Genomic DNA, 26,296 nt, shown 5'->3' on the forward strand with positions numbered 1-26,296 from the left:
TAAACAACCAGCTCATGGACCACATCAATCAACCACAGTGCTCATTCTATTTAAAGTCTAAACATTAGTTTACATTGGAAATTGAAAATAGCACATGAATATGATCACAAAACAACAAAAAAACAAAAAACAAAAACCTACACATATCTCGTCTATTTTTTTTTTAACATATCTCAGCGTAAATATTTTCTACATTTCGTCTCTCTCATCTTTTGTGAGCCAATATGTTATCATCTGATTATCTACCCCATCAAATTAGGTCGACAGTTCTCATATATATCTCATCTTTTTGCTAAACGGTCGATGAACTAATCATATAAACATGTCAAGAAAATAGCAATAAATTCATGACCATTATAATCGACAGTGATAAGTATCAAGGCCCCTCTTATAAATATTGTATTATAATGTAACCGGCTCGAACATGAACTACTTCTACATTAAAAATCTCAATCAGTTGAAGATAAATTTAAATCAATACGTGTGTGGCGTGAATTAAAATTTTGTAAATAATATGTGCAATATTGCTAATTAGTATTTTGACTTTATTAACGGGCACTCTTTGGGCAAAAATAGTCATGAAAAAAAAAACTCAGGTGCATGCAGCATGGCAGTAACACGCCCGCTAAACCGTTGCATTAACACGGCTTCGAACATAAAATAAAAACAAAAATGAAATGCAGACATAATCTAATTAATCATATATTTTACATCATGTATATATATGTTCATATTATGTAATAAAAAAAAACTCTTAAAAAAATATGTAATAAAGAAACAACTAATATATCTTTTAATATATACTCTTGATTTTTATTGATAACTAATAAAAAAATTCATTTATCCTTGATTTTTATTTAACAAAACGTCAAAAAAATATATGTTTTAGTTCAAAATTAATTCTTGATTGTGATGAAATTTGAGTAAACTCGTACAAAACTTTCATGACAATGAGAGATAACTTTTTATTTTATTTTTTGTTAGAAACTTAAGGACACTAAACTTTTCCTATTTTAACTATAATTTATAAATTAGTAAAATATAAGTCAGATGTTTTTTTTATATTTTTTACACACAATTCATCAAATTATTTTTAATTTTCCATTATTTTATTAATTCATCAAATTATGACTCTACGCATTGTGACCGTCATATATTGCTAAAGCAGATTAAATATGTCTCTATCTATACCTCTCTCTTTTAATTGATTACGATCCTCCCAAATCACAAGAATGATCTGAATGCATAATTTGGACACAAAATTGCATGAGCTTTTTACTAATTTTTGCCCCACCAATCATCGTTTGCAAGATTCATTTGGACTTCTCGTAAATTCTAAATATATCACCACGCATTAATCTAATAAATCTGAACCTATCTGAAAAAATATGAAGTCTTCTAATAAGTGACTCGTCTCAGTCATATCAAATGTTAGTATCCAGATTATTTTATTTCGGTGATGTTGTTTGATACGCATGAAGTCCTTAACTACAAGCAAACTAAATAAACACTATATTTTTCCTAATAAATTGGGAGATCAATTAGATTTATGAAGCAGAATAATTAGAGACAACTGACTAAGCAAATACCATTAGAAGACTTAAATGTGTGACGTGGTTATTATTAAATTATTTAGTTCATGCACGAGTTAGGTAACGCGTCACATTAAATATCTCTATCGTATTTTGAGTGATTAAGTTTAAATTTCATCATTTCTCAAAAAAAAAAAAAAAAGTTTAAATTTCATCAATAATTACGTTTCACTTATAAGGCAATGACCTATACATAACATATACATACATACGTGTGTGTGTGTATATATATATATATATATATATATATATATATATATATATATATTTCCTACACTAGATTCAAATTTGATTATTTAATTTTATTCTAAGTTTGTTTAGGCCCAGACCAAGCCTCGACTCTCGGGCCCGAGCCCGGACTTGAAAATAAGTTGAACCTCACAAAACTCAAACTAGAATACTAAAAAAAACTAAAAAAATACATAAATTTTAATTTGAAAAATATATTTTTAATCATACTAACGAAATTTTAGTAGGAAAAAAATATCATAAACAATAACATTAAAATTTTATATTAAAAATATCTTTTTATTATATAAAAACATTTCTATAGTGGAGATAGTCGCACGTAATGACAGATCACGACCATATTATCAAAGGCTTGTGGTAAGAATGGGTTTTGCTCTAGTGCACGAAAATAATATTCCCAAGATTTTGTATGGTCTCCATTTCTTGTGTGGATAAGGCCTATGTTATAAAGTTAAGTTTTAAACAAAAATAATATATAAAGGGTTGGGCTCGAATCAGGCCTAATTAGAGTCCGGGCCGGGCCCGAGTTGAACTTTTTTGAAGGTTGGGGCGAGTTTGAGAGTCTATACCCTATGCTCAACCCAGTCCCTTCAACATGCCTGATTCGGCCCCGGTCCTTTTTTTCGAAAATGGCCGGGCTAACCCACAACCTTTAAAAAAGAGGACCCAACCAGTTAACTCACTAGCGGCCTGACCCAATTGACAGCTGGACCAAGAGTAAAGACAATTTGATCAAATACATTTGATATTAAGGAGATCAATGAAATACCTAGCACAAAAATATGAAATTTTTGCATCTCGTGCATTGCAAATCTAGATTATATATATGCATCAACCATTCGTGCAATTACATATACGTCAGTCAATGATTTTTTTCTTAAAGAGGTAAAAAAAATACCACATTAATAAATAATTATGTTAAATCTATGCATTACAAGTCTCTCCAATTTCGGCAATATGTTTACGAGATACACACACTCAGTCATACAGTTGAATACCTCTAGATAAAGATGTCAATTGGACCAAGCCGAGCCAGTCTGGCCCTTTTCTTCAAGCCCACGAGAGATCCGGGCCCAACCCAAATCTTTTAATTAGAGGGCCGGATAGGCCTTAGAAATAGGACCTTAGGCCCAACCTAGCACCAAGGACTCCGTACTCGGGGCTTAGGGCTAGGCTCGGGACCGGGCTTGAAATAGGCATAAGTTTGGCCTCAAAAAGCCCAAACTAGAATTACTAAAATAAAACTAATAAATTAATCGATATTAATTCAAAAAATACACTTTCAATCACAATAACAAACATTTATTAGAAAAATAATAATACCATAAACAATAACATTTAGTTTATGTATCAAAAACACTTTTATATATAAAAACATAAATTTTAAACAAAAATAAAATATTTTTAATATATAAAGAATTGAACCCAAATCGGACATAATTAGGGTCAGACCGAGCCTGAGTTGGAATTTTTTGAGGACCCCAACCGGACTTGAGGGCCTATACCCTATGTCCAACCCAGGCCCTTCAACATGTCCGATCTTTTTTTGAAAAGGGTCGAGCCGGCCCAAAGCCTTTAAGAAAGAGGACATGGCCGCCTAGCCCACTATGGCCTGGCCCAATTGACAATTTAACCCGACACTAAAGACAGTTTGGTCAAAGAAATTTGACATAAGGAGATCAATGGAATACCTACCACATAGATATGGAATTTTTTAATCGCGTGCATTGCAAGTCTTTCCGAACAATTATGTAGATTATATATATATATATATATATATATATATATATATATATATATATCAACCATTAGTGCAATTACATAATTGTATACGCCGGTCAAAAAATATTCTGAGGTCAAAATAAAAACTGCTACATTAATACATAATTATTATGAATCTATGCATTGCAAGTCTCTCCAATTTCGGCAATATGTTTCAGAGCTACACACACTCGACATATAGTGGAATACCTGCACATAAAGCTGTTAATTGAGCAAGGCCGATCCGACCCCGCCCTTTGTTTCAAACCCAAGAAAGGTCCAGGTCCGAGCGTAACCCAAACTCTTTTATTGGAGGACTGAATCGAGTTTAAACAATAGGACCTTAGGACCAAGCTCTCGACTCTTGGGGCTGAGCTTGAAAATGGCCTAAATCGAGCCTTAAAAAGCTTAAACTATAAACAATAAAAAAGTAATAAATAAATAAATTTAATTAGAATAATATTTGGCCTAAACTATAATCAATAAAAAAAAACTAATAAATATATAAATTTAATTCAAAACATACACTTTTAATCGTAATAACAAACTTTTAGTAGAAAATATATTATATCATAAACAATAAAATTTATTTTATGTGTACAAAATTTAAACAAAAGTATTATATATATATATATATATATATATATATATATATATATATATATATATAAGGTTTGTCCCGTACAGGAACTAATATGGGTCCGAGCCGGATCCGAGTTGGGCTTTTTGAAGGGATCGACGCCGAGCCGGTTGTGATGGATTATACCCTAGGTCCAGTCTAGGTCTTTCAACATGTCCAATTCGACCCGTCCTTTTTTCAAAATGAGTTTGGCCGATCCAAATCTTTAAAAAGAGGTCACTAACGGTCCAACCCAATCGACAGCCAGCTTGTAAGTAGATTAGAGTGGTAAGATGCTCATATAAAGAGATAATTTTTGTTACTGAATAGAGAAAGTAAATTTTGACTATTTTCCTACCAATTTAAAATGTTATCTGTATATCATAAATTAATATATATAAAAACTCATCTTATGATTGCTCTATGATTCTGGTAGACAATAAATAATATTCTTCGGGATATGAGATGTCTCCCACACTACTTGTAGGATATATCTGGCCAGGTCTTTTTCTTTTCTTTTTCTTGTTCTTCGTTTTATTTTTCACTTAATAACTCAGTCAACAAGTTCTCAAGAACTACCATATACGGAGAAACATCCATAATTATATTGATGGCTTATTTTCAAGGGTTTGACTTTGGAGTACATATTAATATTCTTTTTAATAATGGAAGTGTATGAGTGTTCATGTTATTTTGAAAACTTTATGATCCGTGATAAAATAATGTTTTTTTATAGTAGAAAATTATTACTGTTCATAGTAATCATATAATCCACAAAACAATTATGGATATATTGAACATTGTTTTATCTTCTTAAAAATAAGTCGCCTAAGATTTTTTTTTTATACATGCTTTATTAGGTTTATCAAGAGTATATAGTGGAGGGGAGAGCAAAGCTTAGAATGAATAGCGCTATAGCAGTATATAGTATAGCCAGGGACGAGCCAATGTAACCAATGTAACTTCAAGAGGGTTAATATGTGAATAAAAAGTTCAAAGGGACTAATTTGTACATTTTTAAAGTAAGAAAATATAAACCTTCGTACCTTACTATAGCTGATATTTTTTCAATTTAATTATCAGAAATTGCAAATTAAATGTAGGTACCGTATATATTCACTTTAGAAAATTCCATATATATTTGGACCACCACAGGGATGATATGCATAATTCATGGCATGAGTCATTCATATACTCTTCAACCCAAATTGCATGTTGGACAATCACAATACACATAGAAATGCTCTAATTTGTACGAGGCGATATATCATGGTTTTTTTGTTCCATGACGTATATTTATTCCCCGACATGTTCCTGTAGCATATATATGCCAACCACCGCATCTTAAAGCTTAGGAACATATTAAAATCATATATTATGAAAACCATTAAAACAATAACACATGTAACGCGTATCGAATATAACGTCATCATAGTAAATAAGTATGATTGATTTTTTTAACCAGTAATCTATTTCCGAGTTACAAATATCTCGTTAAAAATGAGATGGTAATTCTAAAAGTATCCCATCTTTTAAAAATATTAAGTTTTGTTCAATGTTTGTTTTTTTATATATAATTTTGCCCTTATGTTAAATGAAACTGTAAACAAGAAAGAAAAAAAAAACTATGAACCATAAAAAATTAGAAATATAGAATTATTATATTAAGAAAATAGTATAAACCTAGGTAATATGAAATACAACAGATCAAAATAATTGGACAAAAAATATTAAGAAAAAAGGTACCTGAGGTAATTTCTTTTACTTAAAAAAACAAATGGGAAAAACAAAAAGGCAATAGTCCGTGGGCTTAATGTATCTTTGGGTCTTATTTGGAAATACAGTAAGGGAAACTAAAGTACTAGGGTAGGCATGAAGAAAGCCCAATACCTAAAATAATCATGATATGGGATTTGGAAATAAATATTAGTAGTCTACCCAAAATCAATTAAAAGTAGGGATTATTCATGAACTAAACTATGACCTCCTACTTGCTTTATGCTTTAGAATCAAAATTCAATAACTCAAAATTAATAATAAAAAAATATGATTTGTTTATATGTGTTGGTATTAAAAATACCTTTAATGAAATATTATTTTATTATTATATTTTTTGTATTTTCTTTTGTTATTAACTTAATGCTCATAAAAGTAAAGTTATATATCATTTTTCGTTTGGTTTTGTGAAGTTATAAAAAAAATGAAAAATTTGAGAAATCTTTAAAAAAAAAAAAAATCGATTTGTAAAATGTTAAAGATTTATTGGCATCTAGAAAATTTATTGACAACGATGTCAATAGATCTTCAAAAAATTTCCTAGAATAATTTGAAGATTTATTAACATTCATGTCAATAAATTTTCAAACAAATTTCTAAATTTTTCAAACCATATTTTATTTTTATTCAGATTTTCCAAAATATTACGTATATATGAGGTTTTGAAGGAGTGGAATCGTGAAGCACGTTGATATGAACATAAATCGCTCTCTCTCTTTCTCTTCGTCTTCACGCCGATTCCTCTTCTTTTCCGTCAAGATTTATGTTCTTCTTCTTCTTCTTCCTTATTTTTTGTTCTTCTCCACCAAAAATGACATAGAAAAAAAAAACCAAAATCCAAACACAGACCCTAAAGTTAAGCCATGGCCAATAAATCTAAATCCTCACTAGTAAATGGAAAGAGGCCCGAAACGAGATTGATTTCGGATGTTTAGTTGTTGATTTTTATTTAGTTTGCTTGGAAATTTGAATCCACATCCAGATTTTCCAAGTTTTAAAAAAAACGTAATGTCGACCATATCAATAAATCAAATAGATTATTGAAGACCATGTAAAAAAACTAAGTAAGCGAAATACAAAAGAAAAATAAAAAGATATTTCATTGAGGGTAATTTTGTACCAACAATTATAAAGAAATCATACTTTTGAATTGATTTTGACATATTAAATTTTGCTCTTAAAGTATTAAAGATATCATAATTTAATAATAATCTCTTAAAAGTATAATCAAAACAAATTTCTTAGTAAATTTTGGAGAGATAATATTTTGAACAATTTAATTTCTTTTGTTTTTTTTTATTTATTTATTCCTCTCTTCTATATATTATATTTCTCTCTTTACTTTGAATCTGGATATCTTATGTCTCATTTTGATGATTCCCTTGATCTCCCTCCAATTAAAATAAGCAACATCGTCATTTTATTTTTCTTTTATGCGATCTTAGACTATGTTCTCATTCTCTTCATTGAAGATAAAATATGCACCACTAGTTTTCACTGTCAGAGATGGTGACTTCGACCCCAAGCTCTTCCGAAAGAGCCTGACTTGGAGCAAAAACTATAATCGCTAGAGTTTCAGCCAGAAGGACAAGAGTTGGAGTTCATGAACTGCGAGTACACCAATACAATATCTCTCTCTCATGCGACTGTGGCGGTGAAAGGTTGATGATTTCATTTCTTTTATTTTTTCAGGTGATATAATCAACACGTTGAAGTATATATTAATGGGAACAAATACGCACGGGGAACATGAAGTCAGGAAGCAATTTTCCGACGAGAATATCTGGATTACCAACAAAATCATCCACAATCCCATCATTAATAAGGTTTTTTTTTTTATCTTCCAAATGCCCTAAGTATCTCTTCAATTCAGACTTTTCTTTAGTGCTTTATTTTCTACATATTTTCTCGTCGCTATGACAGCTTTTCCGGCGGAGATATCCAGACGAGTCATGGATGATATGTTTCTATCTGAGGCTGTTTGGAAAAGTACTGTCTCTTCTTCGCCGTGGATCGCCTCGGCGACTCTGAGAAGTTCTTATGAGGCGGAGGATTGGAGTTGAGCTCTCTAGTGAAGTAATAAGATCTTCTAGGGCTTCGCTGGTGGGGAAATTGGTTCGGCTTCGATTAGAATGTGGTCATCGTAGTTGTGACGGTAGTGGATGGAGATTAAGGATACGAGAAGTTGTTCGGAAACGTTGTGTTCTTTTTGTTCATGCTCTTCGTCTTCGTCTTCTTCGTAGCTTGTCCTTGTGAGAGTGAGGTGGATGATTTTTTGTTTGATTTTGCGTTTGGTGTTTATGGTTCTTTTCTTACCCATATCTATTCGCTTCTAGAACCAGGTTTGGCATCATATCGGTCAGTCTAATTTGTAATTTCCTATACCAGGAATGAAGAAATCGAACATCTCTCATTTTTTTTTTTGGTAATTCACCAGATAAAAAACAAAATAAAACCATGATTTACGCTGAATTAGGGTTCAAAGAGGAGGACCAATCTCAAGGACTGAGAAAGAGAAGTCTGAAGATATTTACCCATGTTATGACTATTTGGGATGTGTTATTTTATTTTTAGTTTTCCATTCAGTTTAATTATGCTTTTGTTCTTCGTTTTAAATTTTTTGCTTCAAAGTTGTTCGTGCTTTACCTTTGATTTTGCTTCTCTTTATTAATATGGAGAGAAGAAAAGAATAAAGAATTTGTGAGCTCAGGTACTATATTAAAAGAGTGAGAGCACTTAATTTTTTTTTTTTGTTTTTTGTATTTTAAATTTCGTTCGTACGAATTTACCATAATACCCGTATTCCAACAAGTGATGACACGTTGTCAAATTCCGTCTATTTAAACGAAAAAATTAACGGAAGGAGTAAAATCAATCTAATACTATCACGAAGGAGTGAAAATATAGTTTTTTTTTTTCAGGGAGCAATTTGTTAAATGTGACATAGTTGAAAAAGCAAAATTGTCATTAACCTAATAAACATCAGCCGCTGATGTTTATCACCGCTGTTGTGTAACAGGGAATATAATTGATAGATTTCTTGATTCTTTATGTGAATGTGTCTCTCTTATATGATTGATTCGTTTGTCTTTTATAGTGATAGATTTCGGAGGTCATGAGATGGTTTGGCGCCCACGACTTGACGCCGCTTTACTCAGTGTGGACATTTGTAGTTTGTGTAACCGCAAATTGAGTTGAGTTTTTTTTTTTTTGTGGAATAATTGTAAGTGCTTGAATGATTAACAGTTTTTAATTATGTGACCATATTTTTTTTTAATTTGACTAATTTTTTACTAATTGGTTTCTCTCTCTTTTTTTTTTGGTTCAAAGTTATGCATATTGGGAAGTTTTTATCTTAAATTATAAATAATTCGTTCCTCTATGCAATCCTCCTCCTCGAGTGTAATGTTATTCGAATCTTTTTAGAGGTAAAATGGAATGTACAATTTTGAGTGACAATCATATATTTAAGAAAGCTTGTGAAATTTGGACGGTGACACAGAATGTTTATGATGGACGGTACTTAAGCTTTTTTTTTTTTTTTTTTTTTTTCGGAATCTTCTTCCTCATTTCATCCACCGTGTTTATGCCAATACACGTGTGTTATATAATATGGGCTTTTTCAATACTTTCGTACTTTGTTTGTACAAATCGTTACATGCCATGCAATGCCAACGATGTGTAACTAAACCTAAAGACCAGTCCCACGCCTGCAATTTAGCATATTATTTTGACTTTATCACAAGGGAAAGAAAATAACTTTTGAGTGCATTTTTTTCCACTATAGTTGGAGACTTTGACCCACAAATTTAATTAAATTCAACAAGGTAGCGTGAATTAATGTTATCATGGAATACACCTTTCTTTCTTCATAATCATATATTAATACACCGTCCATCAATTCCTTCAAATTCCTTCGCAATCTTGTATGTCCGTACAATCTCAATACTTATGACGGACAATCTCAATACTTATGAATATATATATATATATATATATATATATATATATATATATATATATACGTATTATATTTAATCCGAATTATCTTTGTGATTTGGTATTTCTTCAGGGCTTTTGTTCTCAGTTTTCTTACAACACCAAAAGTTTGGTTGTGTAGGCAGTGGCGGACCCACGTTGGTGGCTCAAGAGGCCTGAGCCCCTCTCCAAAAAAAAAAATTCAGGCTTAAATTTTTTTTTTTTTTTTTTTCCAGCCAAAATTCAGTTTTGGCCCCCCCGCCCCCCCGCCTTCCGAGTCTGGGTCCGCCACTGTGTGTAGGCAAATTTGCACTGGAAAATATGGACATATATATCGCCTATGATATTAATGGATAAGTAGTAAGTACATTCCATTACAATTAACTCACCATAAAAAAACAGGTTTCAATACTTAATTAAATGGCACCGACGGACTGGCTAATTTTCGATACGAAAAAAAGATCCTTAGGAACATACATTTATTCTGTTCTTGATACTCAAAACATTTAATTGCAAAAAAAAAAAAAATGGTAACCGGCTAAAAAAAGGATGAGAGTCGCCTTGGCTTTTACTAGTGCTGCTGATATGGCAAGAGAACAACAACTAATTATCTCTATGGAAAAATGGAAAAAAAAAAAAAAAAAAAAAAAAAGAAAGAAAAAGGAATGAGAATCAACCCTTTGACCAATGCTGAGATGGCAAATAGCCATTGGTTCATTAGATATTGAGTATGGAAACTAGGCCCAATGGGAACACACTTGAAAAGAAAACCCCTCGCCAATTACAATGGATGCCATAAAACAAACCTAAAATAAAACTAAAACCTCATCCAATTGAAATATCTAACCTTTCTTACAATAATTTATGTTACATATATAAATATACACACCGTGTGATATGCGTCAATTCACAATTTCAAAGCCCAAAACTTCTTAATAATAATATTCCTCTTCATACCCAGAATCTCCTCTCTCTCTCTCTCTCTCTCTCTCTCTCTCCCTTTAAAGATCGTTCCTTTTGTATCCACAACTTATCCCCAACAACACTCAGCCATAGATAGTTTCCAAAGCCTCTCTCTCTCTCTCTCTAACACGAATGTGGACTCTTAGGTCGTGAGCTTCAAAACCTTCTTTTAACGTTGAGAGAGAGAGAGAGAGAGAGAGAGAGAGAGACTGAGAGAGATGAATAATTCTTCAGCGGTGGTTCAAGAACCAAGCACAGTCTACGACTCTGTAACCTCGCGAATCGCTCGCTCCTCCTCCGATGGCCACTCAGCGTCGGTGTTCCTCTACTCCGACTCTTTCGCGACCCCTCTCTTCGCCAATCACTTCAGAGCCAACCCTTCGCTCTCCCTGACCTGCAAAACCAGCTCTTCCAGCTTCGGCAACTTCCTCTCCAACTTCAACAGAGCGGTTCGGCTCCACTGCGAGAGGATTCCGATCGGCTTCGCCTCGGTTCGAGTCGGTCCCGGCGACGGCGACGGCGACGGCGACGGGAGCTCCAACATCAATGGCGGCGGAGACGGTAGAAACGGAGCCAGAGAGGACGGGGTTGGGGTTTTGGAGGAGGAAGGGACGGCCATTAATGGCGTCGAGCCTGGGAACCCTAAGAGAGTCCTAATCTTGATGAGCGACACCGGAGGCGGTCACCGGGCTTCTGCCGAGGCCATTAAGGCCGCTTTCAACGAGGAATTCCGTGATGAATATCAGGTCAGCGAATACATTCTCTTTGGCTGTTACTGATATCGCGACCAAAATCATTTCTTGTGATGGTTTATTAGGATCTTGGAGGCAAGAATGTTGTTATAGAATTGATAATTAGTTTGTGTCTACGTCTGTGTTAATGCACATACTTCTTTATGTCTATGTTAACACGAATTCCTAATCTTATGGATAAACTTGGCGCAATTCGAGAGAGGCGATCACGCTACTCTGCGACCCACCCGAGTGACTTATTTTATATAAAAAAAGAATATGATTAAACGAGTAAAATACAAACACGCAGGTGTTTGTCACGGATTTGTGGTCGGAGCATACACCGTGGCCGTTTAATCAACTTCCGAGGAGTTACAACTTCTTGGTCAAACACGGGTCACTATGGAGGATGACATACTACGGGACTGCTCCGCGGCTGATTCATCAGTCGAACTTCGCTGCGACTTCGACGTTCATAGCTCGGTAAAACACTTTCCCTAGCTTTTATCTACGAACAATCGATAGGATAGTAGGAACTTGGGAATGAGTCTTTTGAATGTGTTGTGTTGTTAGAGAGGTGGCCAAAGGGCTGATGAAGTACCGGCCGGATATTATCATCAGCGTACATCCTCTGATGCAACACGTGCCGCTCCGTATCTTGCGCTCCAAGGGTCTTTTGGACAAGATCGTTTTCACCACGGTGATCACAGACCTGAGCACTTGTCATCCCACATGGTCGGTTTCGGTTACGGTTTTTTTTTTTTTTTTTTTTTTTTTTTTCCCCGTCTTCTTTGTGTCCTCTGGTATTTTCCCGAGTGCGTTGCTTAAAAGCTGTTGTATTTCAGGTTTCATAAGCTTGTCACGAGATGCTATTGCCCGACAAACGAGGTTTCGAGAAGAGCGCAGAAAGCTGGACTCAAGCCTTCTCAAATCAAAGTTTATGGTCTCCCTGTGAGACCTTCATTTATCAAGCCCGTGAGGCCAAAGGTTGGTAGTCCTATCTTTGCTTCCTTGGAATCCAAGGTTCTTGTCAGACACTACTTATATTCTTGTAATAAACCAGCTTGATTATGGTATGTGTAGGTCGAACTAAGGAAAGATCTGGGTATGGACGAAGATCTTCCGGCGGTGTTGCTGATGGGAGGCGGTGAAGGGATGGGACCCATTGAGGCCACGGCTCGGGCGCTGGGAGACATGTTATACGACGCCGAACTCGGGGAGCCACGAGGTCAGATACTTGTCATTTGTGGCCGAAACAAGAAGCTCGTCAACAAATTGAGTTCCATCGATTGGAAAATCCCTGTCCAGGTGTTGTTCTCCGCTGCTGTTTTTACCATTTTGACTGAGATAATGCACATACGCAGAGAAAAAGAGGGAGACTAAATCTGTTGAAACTTTCCAATGTCATAGGTGAAAGGCTTTGTCACTAAAATGGAGGAATGCATGGGAGCTTGTGACTGCATTATCACCAAGGTAAGTTAAAGTGTTTTGTGAAACTGTTTGATTGTCCTTTTGTTAATTTGTCAGAGAATCCAAGTTTAAGCCTTGATTACCATCCTCTATAGGCTGGCCCGGGAACGATCGCTGAAGCCATGATACGAGGGGTTCCTATAATTTTGAATGATTACATTGCTGGGCAGGTAATACATAATATATTTCGTTCCGTTTCTTTTTTCTATTCTTCTTGCTTTTTGACATACTTATCGATCTTTGCAATTCAATACAGGAAGCTGGGAACGTACCTTATGTGGTGGAAAACGGATGTGGGAAGTTTTCAAAGTCTCCCAAAGAAATAGCAAATATCGTTTCGCAGTGGTTTGGTCCAAGGGCGGATGAGCTCAAAGTCATGTCGCAAAATGCGTTGAAGTTGGCAAAGCCTGACGCTGTGTTCAAGATCGTTCACGATCTTCACGAGCTTGTTCAACAAAGAAGCGTTGTATCGCAATATTCATGTACAGCTTAAAACACTTTATTGCTCCCCCCAAAAAAGCAATTTTGCAGCGAGCCGGATTAGGATTTGATGGTGCAATTCACATCTTCATTCCATTAGATTGCCTTTTGAGAGTAATAAGTAGCGCATTCATTCCTCAATTCATTGGATAAGATTAGAGCGTATCCTTAAGAAAAAGTACAAACCTGAACACATAATTTCCTGCAACACAAGTTGTGTCCAATGTGTTCAGTGTATCGTATTAGTGTTAAATAATGAAACCTGAACACATAATTTCTTGCAACACAAGTTGTGTCCAATTGCTTATGAACACTATTGACATGGTTTCTAGCTAAGAAGGCACAGCTTTAATCTTTGGATGAACTCCCGATATAACTGTCCAGAATTTTCAGGCAGTCGATTTATTATGGGGGTTTGGACACCAATAGGAATAAATAAATGGCTTATTCCACATTACTAATTTTTTTTTCTTTCAAAAAAGACATCTAAAAGTGAAATACAATACACACTGGCTCACCAAAAAAACCCAACTCAGAACGTTGACCTACTTCAGATATTCTAAACATAGAATTCTTGGGTAAAGTAAAACCCAGGGTCAGTATTCAAGAATCCCCACTGTTCTTAGGATCTTCGTTTCATTTCTTTTCACCGCATAAAACCGAGGCAGCTTGTCGTGCAAAATAGGTCAGAATTATATCTGCGCCGGCCCGTCGAAGGCACATCAGTGACTCCATCATGACTTTTTCTTCATCAATCATCTTTAAAACACCACCCGCCTTGATCATCGAATACTCGCCCGATACCTAAGAAAAAACACAATTTGTTGCATCATGCCTTCGAATCTCAAACTGGCTCTAAATAGATGGGGAAAAAATTGATATTTCCCAAACTAGACAGGTAAATACCAACAAAAAAAATATAACGAAAAAGGAGTTATGTTATAAGTTATAATGCCATTTAGAGATTACCTGGTAAGCAGCGATCGGTAAAGGAGAGCTGTCCCGGAGTAATCTTATGATGTCGAGATATGGGAGACCGGGTTTTACCTGTATGCAAAATCAGTCTACTGTCAGGAAAAATGAAATTCGGTCAGTTATTTGAAAAGAGTCGAAGCAAATGGCACTTACCAAGAGAATGTCGGCCCCTTCAGACTCGTCTTCACGGGTTTCAATAAGGGCTTCTCTATAGTTTGCTGGGTTCATTTGATAACTTGAATTTTGGATGCCAGATTCGTATAAAGCGAGTCAGCATATCTTGCTTACATTATAGAAATCAGACATGACATTCAACATCAAAATACATACGTTTTTTTGTCGCCAAAACGAGGGTTTGAGTCTAGAGCTTCCCGGAATGGACCATAGAACGAACTTGCATATCTGTGAAGCATATAAGAAAAGATATTTACACAGAAAAAAAAAAAAAAAAAAAGTTGATACAACAAAATCATGCATAGTCACCACGAACATCAAACACTGATTTGTCCTACAGAAAATGATGAGATGTAGACAAGTGGGTCCAGAATACCATGTAGTTCGACAAGGACAAACTAATTTACCTAAATGGATCCTACGAAATTTTTTGGAATGATAAACAGAGTAGAAGAGGCGTTTATAGAATATTTATTTAAAAAAAATTAGGCATTAGTTAGGTTCAGCCGCCCAATCAAGGCCCTCTACAAAACTGGGTCACCCTTGAGGACCCCATATATTTTTTCCATTTCCTTGTTATGGCATCGAAAATAAAGAAATGGGAATCGAGTATTTACTTCGCGGTATAGGACATTATAGAGACGTGGTGAAAGCCTTCAGCATCAAGGGCGGTTCGAATAGCTCCGACACGGCCATCCATCATATCACTAGGACTGACAATATCAGCCCCGGCACGGGCCTACAAAGGAATCCAATAGTCCAGTTATATCAAATATTCTGAAAACATAGTGCATCAAATATAAATATATCTATATATATATATATACAAAATAAAAAAATAAAAAAGTAGCAAGGAAATATATGGTATAACATAAACGGTGGCTATCTAACAATCTAAAACGCAGTATGAGAAAGGAGTAAGAGAAAATTAGGACACAAACAGAAAACTAAATAAATATAACCTATGACTATGAGTAAAGACTATTTAGTGGAGATGCATATACTTGCACTAGATTACCTGAGACACAGCTTGCTTGCATAACTGGTAGACTGTCTCATCATTCATTATAACTCCTGGGATGGGTTAAGAATCATACAATCAGCAACTCAAAATCTGTATAATGAAATTTTAAATAATAAAAAGTATATATAATGAGAAACTAAAATCCTGGGAACAGCAGTGGGCATGAGTAGTTATCATGTAGAGATAAAGTTCTAGCTTGGCTGTTAGCGAATACAGATAAACTTGGGACAAAAAAGTTCATTTGATACAAGAGTCCAGATGACAAAAGCATTAGCAATATATAGATTTCTTACCATCTTCCCTAACAATACCATCATGCCCATCAGATGAGTATGGATCTAAGGCCACATCAGTATAGATAACCTGATGAAAAGCACCAAATCGAACTCATAAATAAAATGGTCCGATTCCAAACGCTCGTAAATCTGATTAAGTAAATATTATTGAATAGTAAGATGGGCTGACTTACAAGATCAGGGAATTTATCTTTGAGCAGCCGAATAGTTCGAGGTATTAAACCATTATCATTGTATGCCTCATCCCCTGTGGGGGTCTATGGTGCAATAGCAATTAACCCGTGTCACTCCAATAAACATAATATTACCGTTAAATAAATGAGAATAATGTAAAACTAACGAGCAAGAACCTTCAAACCATCTGGCACTTTTGGGAAAAGAACAATACTGTTCACGCCAACATCTCGGGCCTTTGCAACCTATTCAACCAATCATAAAGAAAAAAAATATTGGATGCATGAGAAACTATAAAGAAACCGATATCGAAATGCTTTATATTGGTATCCATCAACCCTAGCCTAACCAAATACATAAATGTTCTCAACATGATTTCTACACAAAAACTAGTGGAACGAATCTAAAAGGAAACACTTCTAATACCCCTTAGCAATTTGACACACAAAGCTAGGGAATCACTATCACCTCTTCAACGAGCCCGTGCCTCCATCCAAGCCTATAGCATCCAGGCATAGCTCCAATAGGTGTGTCCTCTTCGCCTGCAATGCTTCTAAAACTGAGCATAACATAATCACAGAGACGCACATAACGGATATTTTACACTAATATCAACCTTCGTGGATAAAAAGCGGGTACACGAAATTTGCAGGTGACAATGAGGTTTCCTGAAATGCTGCTCTTACTACCGGAGAAATCCGATTCCGACGCGGCCTACGAGTAATCGGCTGTTACAATAAGCAAAGGTCAATTGACAAAGAAACAGAGATATTATAAACGTACTCAATAGGCAAAGACAAAGAGTCATTGAGCACCTAAAATTTAACAAGCATAAATCGAAAATGACGATAAATAGCCATTTCAGCAACTATTGAGCCATGATAAATACCAAAACATTCATGATATTTATGATTATAACTATATTTACAAAATAACAGATGATGAATATGCGAATAACCAGGTCATCGACTATTTCTTAGTACATATCCAATTTTACAAATTTTACACTCACAAGGATGGGGACCACCGGAGTTCCGGCGGGAGCCATGGGCCTTGGCGGTACCGGCGGGGCCTCCGGGACATTCCCCGCAACGACGGCGGCTTCGCACTCGGCGTCGGTGAGCCCTAACTTCTGATTCGGCGCGTTGTTAGCACTGCTCGCTCTCACAGAGAACCGAACGCCATGACTGAGCCTGGCCGAGCTCCGAGAGAAACTCAAGCTCTTGGCGGCGTTCGACGGCCTCAGACCGGCGAATTTCTGACAGTCTAGGCTCTTCACCGTCGCTCCGGCGTTCGCAGGCGAGTTGATTATCGAGGAAGCCATGGAAGTCGAGTCCGGAGAAAGGAATTGCAGAGAGAGAGAGAGGTTGACGATGTTGAGATGATAATTCTGGATTTGGGGGAGAGCCAATCAGGACTGGCCGCGAAGGAAGACGACTGACAGATGGATGGGTTCTTCTTTGTGGGTCCCGCGCTTTTGTTAAACGACAGACGATGTGATATCCGTTATCATACATGATGTTAATTATATTCTAACCAAAAAGACAGTGTTAATTATACACGCGTGGATGTTAAACGACAGACGACTATGGTGTTATTCATGGTCGTAACATTCCATTCCATTCCATGTTCTTCTAACAAAAAAAAATGTAAAAAATGATATTAATTATCTTCATTATGCGTTTTTTTTTTCTTACTAATCTTCCACATTTTATATATAACTTTATACTATGAAAAAGAATATCAATTTTAAAATATGCAGTAAATACTCGTCATAACAAAAATGGACAACTGTGTCCAAATCCCAAAAACTTATACATGTTCAATTCTAAGATCATCTCTAATGAAAAATTCCATAATTCAATAAATAATGTAGAATTACTATGATAGTAGTATAAAACTCCACAGTGGTTTAATTTTTACCCCAAATGGATACTATTATTAAAATTTAGTGTAAATATACACCAAATTATAAAGTATTATTCTAATATAATCAATATTTTAGATTAGACATATAAATTAAAATAATTAAACAAAAGCATATTCTATTAATATTATATTTGGTGTAAAAATAGTGTATTATCATTAGAGTAAAATCAAAACTTCGTATAGAAATTATACTAATTTGATATAAAAATTACACCAAAATTATGTTAATATTGGAGATGCTTTGACGTCGTATACTAAAGTAATCAAGGTCTACTCTCTCTATGTATGCATGTTTTTTTTTAATGTATAATTCGTAATTTAGACCTCTAGTTTTTTTTTATCAGTAATTTTTTTTATGTATTTAAATAATTAAGTTACATTTTTTAATTGAAGGTAACCATAACGTACTTCAAATATTTTTTAGAATTACACAAATAGTTCGTTTAAAGATAATTTTATGAACCCACGAATTTTCAAACCTCCTACAATTACTTATTTATCTTTGATTATTTTACCCTTAATTTAAATGAAATCGTGGACAAATAAAAAATAAATGAGATCTTAAAAAAATGAAAAAATAAAATTATAAACGATGAGGAAAATAATATAAAAGGATACATTAATAGCATAAAAATAAATGAGACAAATGAAGAATTAACTTTCCAAAAATAGTACTAGAGGTCATTTCCACTATTTTACTAGTAGTACAATGATGGATTTTTATGGATCGGGTCTAGAGGCAGGAGCGGACCCATGTCATGTGGTGGGAGTAGGGGTGAAATCGGTTCGGTTCGGTTCGGTTCGGTTTTGGACCAAATTGATAATCGAAACCGAATTTTCGGTTTTTAAAAATTTGGACCAATGATCGAACCGAATTGGTCAAAAACCGAAATTCGGTTAACCGAATATTCGGTTAACCAGTTTGCTAAAACCGATAACCGGATTTTGAACCGGTTTAGAACTGGTTAACCGAATTTTTCGGTTAACCAATTTCAAAACTGGTTAACCGAATTTCCGGTTTACCAGTTTTGAAACTGGTTAACCGAAAAATTCGGTTAACCAATTTCAAAACTGGTTAACCAGTTCTTAATTCTCTTTCCTACTTGTTTTGTAGTTTTAAATCTGTTCAAAATCAACAAAGTCTGAGTTCTACTCATCCAATAATCCGATTTTAAAGATTTTACAGTCATCCAAAAATCAAGTAAAAAAGTAAAAACTCCAACAATATAAAAAGAAACATATCAAATGGCATATGCATCACTTGAAAAAGACATCATTCATGGTTCCTCTACTCTAAATTGACAATTCTCTCTACTTCATCTTCCATAACTTCCCCCTGCAAACAAACACCTACATATAGTATCCAACAGAATCATAAGTTCCAATTAGTACATACGAATAACTGAACAAGTATCCAACAGAGTCATGATCAACATAGCAAGTAAGTCAAGGACTAAGAAATACCTTTAAAGTCTTGATCAATTTGCACTTTCAAATGTTTGTTGAGATGTTTCGGTTTCTATAAATTCACCATCATCTAAAATCAAATAATAAAAGTTAGAATAAACAAGGTTATGTATATAATAAAGTGATTAATCAAATAATAAATTCACTTTCATTGTCCACCGTAATTGAGAGTATCTTTGATAACCCCCAATCGTTGAAGCAAGCGAGCAATTCATTAGCGATGGATTCTCCTTTGTGGCTAGAGATTTGAGAAAACGAAATGATCCTCTTCTTCAGCACCCATTCTTTGCTGATCCAGTGAGCCGTTACGCACATATATTTTATGTTTTGAATTGACGTCCATGTGTCCGTTGTTATGGCAATTCGTTGTTGACGCAACTCCTCCTTCAACTTCACTTTTTCCTCCAAAAAAAGCTTGTAAATATCTCGCGCAACAGTGACCCTTGACGGAGCTTGAAACTTTGGATTCAAATACGACGAATATTGCCGAAAACCTTCACCTTCGACATGTCTAAATGGAAGCTCATCTAATAGTATATAGATGGCTAACGCACGTCTAAATCCCTCCTTTGACCATGACACAACCTTTAACTCATTATCTTCTTCACCACTTTTCTTGAGCAAAGCCAAAGTTCTTTGCCCTTTTTCTCTCTGAAAGTGTGGGTTTTGGGAACACGAGTACATGTGGTTTCGAGCTGAAGATGTCCCATTTTTCTTTGAATTGCAAGCAAACACCTTTCCACAATGATTACACTTCGATTGACTCTCATCGACTTTGGTGAAATGATCCCAAATTTGCGAGGCATTTTTTCTTTTATGTCTATTGGCGAAAGTACTTGCCTCACTCTCCGCTTCTTCCCCGGTTATTCTTGTTTCATCATTATCCGTCATCTATTAAAAAAAATAAACAATTATCATGATCGGTCACCTATAAAAAAAATAAACAATTATGCTCGTAGTAATTTTAATTCAGAAGACAGTAGGTATATATCATAAAGTAAATTATACCTTTGACCAAACAAAGTCGTAACATAAAAATTCAATCAAGCCAATAAGATCATACAAAGATACATGACAAGATGTGAAGATCCAACCCTTACATACTTAATAAATAAAAAAAAATGAAAATAACACGATATACATATGAATGAAAATGAATTATTAAAGAGGATATGAATCAGCCAAACCAAGAAAACAATGACAAAATGCTAACAAAAAAAGGGGATCGGAACCGAAAACCTAATCTGAAGAAACAATGGTGACAGAGCAAAGCATAACCCACGGTATATATAAACTTTCCATAACACTAACAAATCTCTAATTACAAAACAGCCATTGAAGAGAGACAGAGGTAGTACCTGGGCTGGGCGATAAAAACCCTAGGTCAATGAAGCTATCGGCGAGCTTGACGGCTTGGGCGGCGAGAATCGGAGAAGACGAAATCAGAGCCAATCTCAAAAGAAATCAATGAAGCTGTGGAGGGAAATCGGAGAAGATAAAAATTTTAGGTCAATATTTTCCCCCCGTCCCTTCTTCTCTTCCCGTGAAATGAAATAGGTTAGTAAAATATTTAGGTTATATCTTATATATCACAGCTTTTTACTATTTTTTAAAATTAAATAATTCTTAAAAAAATCGGTTATTAACCGATAACCGAATTTACCAAATAACCAGAACCGATAACCGAACCGAATTTTCAAACCGGATACGGTTAACCGAACCGAATTTTCGGTTTGTTGACGTGGCACCAAATTTCGGTTACGGTTCGGTTCGGTTATCGGTTTAACCGATTTTCGGTCAACTTTTGTACAGCCCTAGGTGGGAGAGGGTGACCCAGACCACCCTCAACTTTGAGAATTTAATAATTTTAGACTCATTTGATTTTTCGGTGTTAAAACTCTCTGCAAAATTTCCTGGAAATTTATGGATATGAGAAAAAAGAGAAGGGAGAAGGGAGAGGAGAAATGAGAGAGGAGAAATCAAACAGGTTTTATTTGTATAAAAACTAAAAAAAATAAGCTGACACATATGACATACTATATTCGTGAGAGCTAAAATATAATATGTGATAGATATTTTTGAAATTAAAATTGAATGGTACATTTTGAAATATTTTTATTTTCTTGATGAATTTATATTAAGATTTTTATTAAGATATATTAGACGTTTTATTTATCGGTTATTTCCTAAAGAAAAAATAATTATTGTCGATCACCCTAAACTATAACTCTTGGTTCCACCTTTGTACATAGATAAAAAGGAAAACGTTACTGAAAAAAAAAAAGAGTTTAGTTGAAGTGCAAGCAAAGCAGACGTTCTCTCTTACCCTCCCCAATATAAAAAAAATTATACATAGTTGTGTTTCTTTTCTTCCCAAACAATTACTAGAGTTAAATACTCTATTGTCGCTGTCTCTCCTTTACGGTATGAGACCAAGTCCATCCGAACTCTATTTGACTGATTTGGTGTGTTGATTTACTCCAGCCGTACGCCAAAGAAAACTCTAAAATAGCGCTGAAGTTACTTTTATTTTTTTGGTGCGCTATATATAGCGCTTACTGTTCATTACGCCAAAAATACTTTTTACTTGTTATTTAGTCCTTGTAAAATGTATTATTTACTCAATTGTCATTATTTTATAAAATTATTTCATATTTATCTCAAAAATTATTTTTATGTATTAAATATTTTAAAAGACCACAATATTTTAAAATACAACATTGACATTTGGAGTTTGGGAATAACTAAAATGACATTAATATTAATACCGAAACGAAATAACATTACAACGACATCGAAATGAAAAAAAAAAACATTAAAAAAAACACAATACAACAAAATAAAATTACAATACATAAACTAATACTCAGGGAGATTAGCGTCGGATCCTCCAAGACCGGTGAAATATTGCGAATATGAATCGGAATTAGGAAATGGTGTTTGAGATTGTTGTTGTTCGGCTCTCTTTTGTAAAACTTTGGCTTGTTCAGCTTCCCAAAATGCACGAAGCTGAGGATCTGATATTTTATTTAAATTCATTTTCATTATTTTATTTTCTTCTCTGATTGTTTTCAAATTATTAGCCATATCTATACTTTCTAAGAGGCGTTCCCTCATATCACCCGACTTCTTCATCTGCTCAAGAAGTAGTTTATTTCCTTCATCAAGCTTGCTGATGGAGGAAGCTACTTTGTCATCCGTTTTCATTTTTAGTTTAGCTTTTTTCACTCCAATCGGTCGCTCAGAAGGAGATGGTTGTCTAACCGACTCAGGAGTTTGTTGTTCGGACTCCGAAAAAGAACACGAACCTCGAGATGTTTGTCTCGCACTTGAGGCTCCGTCTTGAAATTTTTCAAAATTCTTGATGATGTTCCACACATGATCAAACTTCCAACCTTTCTTGAATTTTTCATCATCTGCAAGCAACACTTTAGCTTGATCCATCTGCAAGTCGATATATAACCAATTACAATAACATAATATTAAAAAAAAGATAAAAATAGCTAAAATACTCACAATATCTTCAGTTGAAGCACCGCTCGGGTGTCTATTCTCAATTTGCCGAATGCATGCATGCATTTTCCTTGTAGCTTTCTCAATTACTTGGATTCGGGACTGAATTGATCGCTTCGAACGCATCTCCGAAGTTGGTTTTTTTGCATTGTTATAGCTGTCTTCAACACGGCTCCAAAACCTATCAGATGATTGGTATATACCAATGATAGGGTCTTGAGAAATCTCCATGTAAACTTGACAAAGAAGTCGGTCTTCTTCATGAGAGTATCCAGAAGCTCGACTTGTCATTTTCTTGTAATGTATCGTACTCAAGGCTCAGTAATTTTTTGGATGAATAACACAACTTATGGAAGATACTATTTATAGAATATGTTCTCACTCAAAGCTCTCACGCTTCCCTGTTCTGACGTGATATGACCACTCAATGCCACTACTCATCAAAGCTCTCACGCTTCTCGGGTTCTGACGTGATGTGACCACTCAATGCCACTACTCATCAAAGCTCTCACGCTTCTCGGGTTCTGACGTGATGCGACCACTCAATGTCACCACCCATCAAGAATCTCACGCTTCCCGGGTTCTGACGTGATGTGACCACTCAATGCCACCACCCATCAAGAATCTCACGCTTCCCGGGTTCTGACGTGATGTGACCACTCAATGCCACCACCCATCAAGAATCTCACGCTTCCCGGGTTCTGACGTGATGTGACCACTCAATGCCACCACCCATCAAGAATCTCACGCTTCCCAAACCGGCATCTACACTCAACGCCCTATAAATAGTCTCAGTTTTAATTCATCTTTCACACTCTCTAACACTCAACGCCCCATTTACATTCTCTAACACACTTCATCTTTCATCATTCATCTCTCAAAATGAGTTTTAATTCATCATCTTCTTCATCTTCTTCCTCTGATAATGATTTTCAACTTCAAATGGCTCAAATTGATGAGCAGGAGGATGCTATATGTCATCAAATTATCCAAAATAATATCACGATCATGCAAATTCTCAACGAACATGCCGCCGACCAAACCATTGAGCGCAACGTAGGAGGCTCGATTCCAGGACGTGCTTTCATCAATCGGGATCGAGAAAGTGCAGACCGGCGACTTTTCAATGATTACTTCTCAGAATCTCCGCTCTACAACGAGGCCATGTTTCGTCGGAGGTATCGAATGTCTCGCTCTTTATTCCTCCGAATAGTGGATGCTGTTAAAAGTCACGACAACTATTTTGTACAACGGTTGGATCGTGCTGGCAGACTTGGGTTGTCACCACTTCAAAAAATAACTGCTGTCTTTCGGATGCTGGCCTACGGTCTTCCGGCAGATGCCACAGACGAGTACTGCAAAATAGCAGAGTCCACGACAATTGAAAGCCTGAAGAGGTTTTGCCGAGCAATGGTGGAGGTATTTTCTGAGCAATATTTAAGATCACCAACTCCTAATGACGTTGCTAGACTTCTCCATATAGGTCAACAACGTGGCTTTCCGGGAATGTTGGGTAGTTTGGATTGTATGCATTGGAAATGGAAAAATTGCCCTACCGCGTGGGCCGGACAATATACGGGTCGTAGCGGAAAACCTACAATTATTCTAGAAGCTGTGGCTGATTATGATCTTTGGATATGGCACGCTTATTTTGGCATGCCGGGAAGCAACAATGACATCAACGTGTTAGAGTCTTCTCACCTATTTTCCAATCTCACTCAAGGTATTACTCCTCCCGCTCATTATATCATACAGGGAAATGAGTATAATATGGGTTATTATTTGGCTGATAGTATATATCCAAAATGGTCTACTATTGTTCAAACTATTCGAGAACCCCGTGGCCGAAAAAAACAATATTTTTCAATGAAGCAAGAATCCTGTAGAAAAGACGTAGAACGTGCTTTTGGAGTTCTCCAAGAACGGTTTGCAATTGTGGCGGGACCGTCAAGATTTTGGAGAAAAGATGTCTTAAAAGATATAATGACTACATGCATAATAATGCATAACATGATAATAGAAGATGAGCGTGATCTCAACGTGCCCATTGAAGTTAACATAGAAACGCCACCATTGGGGGTTGAATTAGCGGAGAATGATGATACACGATTTCATGAGTTTTTCAGTCGCTACAGACAAATAAGAGACAAAGATGCACATATCACGCTCCGAAATGCATTGATCGACCATTTGTGGGAGAGATATTCTAATTCAGATGTGTAATTGTACTTTTTTTTATTTTATTTTATGTTATTTGTTTTGTATTGTATTTTGTGTTTAATAAATATTAAGTTTACTTTGTGTTAATTTGTATTTTCAATAATTTTATGGAGTAATACTTCATTATTAAATAATGAATAAGTGGTATAATTAAAATATATTAAATAAATATAAGGGTATATAAATAAATAAGAGAAAGTTGAATATAAAATTAATATTTCAATTTGGTGTAAAAAATAGAGTTCGGTTGGAGATGAGGTAGTGTTTGATGTGACATGTACTGTAAAATAGAGTAGAAAATGGTGTTATCGGATGGAGTTGGTCTGAGACTCTAATAAATCTTTACTATCATAAGACTCTTGTATTGAAGTAAGTATTTCTCTTTTTTTTTTAGTTCTGGAGGAGTTTTTTGACTTTTCGCGGTCATATATTAGAGAGGCCACACATTATTTTTTTGGCTGAATAAAGAGGCCATATAGTACACGCCTAAATGCTCACATGATTCAGCATTCCATTTATACCGGCGTTATTCAATCCCACATGGAAATTTGCCATATTTGTGTAAGCACAAAAAGTGAGGGAATGAATGCTTTGACATAAGCGTAATGATTAATCATAATTTATCATAATCATTATTAGTTTTTGTTGATAAAATCATACATAGATCATCTCTTTGGAGGGTGGATTGGAGACCAGATTCAGTAAATAGTTCATTAAGTCTACACTCTAACCACACAACTTGAATACTTAAATTAAACCTTGATTTATAGCGACTACACTTTCAATATAATTGATGTTGTGATTTATCTATTACTTTTTCTATAAAAAAAAAACCATTCCGGATGAAAATTAGATCTTACATTACAACCTTATCATTTTGTATCTTAACAAAAATCGAAGAAATA

General features: G+C 35.1%; 3 protein-coding genes across 3 annotated transcripts; 2 read left to right on the forward strand and 1 right to left on the reverse strand.

Moving 5' to 3' along the window:
* Positions 1 to 10,898: 10,898 nt before the first annotated feature.
* Positions 10,899 to 13,718, forward strand: MGD1 (monogalactosyl diacylglycerol synthase 1). Its single transcript, XM_089618792.1, has 8 exons — positions 10,899 to 11,684; positions 11,980 to 12,152; positions 12,243 to 12,404; positions 12,515 to 12,656; positions 12,753 to 12,977; positions 13,080 to 13,142; positions 13,235 to 13,309; positions 13,396 to 13,718. Exons 1-8 carry the CDS (start codon positions 11,157 to 11,159, stop codon positions 13,630 to 13,632), a joined length of 1,605 nt encoding a protein of 534 aa, XP_089474918.1. The 5' UTR covers positions 10,899 to 11,156; the 3' UTR covers positions 13,633 to 13,718.
* Positions 13,719 to 13,988: 270 nt separating this feature from the next.
* On the reverse strand, positions 13,989 to 17,680 carry HEMB1 (Aldolase superfamily protein). The gene is made up of 12 exons (XM_089618793.1): positions 17,275 to 17,680; positions 16,879 to 16,990; positions 16,731 to 16,804; positions 16,439 to 16,507; positions 16,262 to 16,345; positions 16,086 to 16,155; positions 15,787 to 15,842; positions 15,386 to 15,507; positions 14,925 to 14,996; positions 14,748 to 14,829; positions 14,589 to 14,666; positions 13,989 to 14,423 (listed from the first exon to the last, which is right to left on the reverse strand). Exons 1-12 carry the CDS (start codon positions 17,584 to 17,586, stop codon positions 14,256 to 14,258), a joined length of 1,299 nt encoding a protein of 432 aa, XP_089474919.1. The 5' UTR covers positions 17,587 to 17,680; the 3' UTR covers positions 13,989 to 14,255.
* A 6,373-nt stretch (positions 17,681 to 24,053) lies between these two features.
* On the forward strand, positions 24,054 to 25,461 carry LOC149391683 (uncharacterized). Its single transcript, XM_089620040.1, has one exon. The coding sequence runs from the start codon at positions 24,054 to 24,056 to the stop codon at positions 25,392 to 25,394; it is 1,341 nt and encodes a 446-aa protein (XP_089476166.1). The 3' UTR covers positions 25,395 to 25,461.
* The last annotated feature ends 835 nt before the right edge of the window (positions 25,462 to 26,296 follow it).

Source organism: Urtica dioica, chromosome 7, assembly GCF_054948205.1.
Source record: "Urtica dioica subsp. dioica isolate 48M chromosome 7, U.dioica_male_clone48M_v1_H2, whole genome shotgun sequence".
Classification (NCBI taxonomy): domain Eukaryota; kingdom Viridiplantae; phylum Streptophyta; class Magnoliopsida; order Rosales; family Urticaceae; genus Urtica; species Urtica dioica.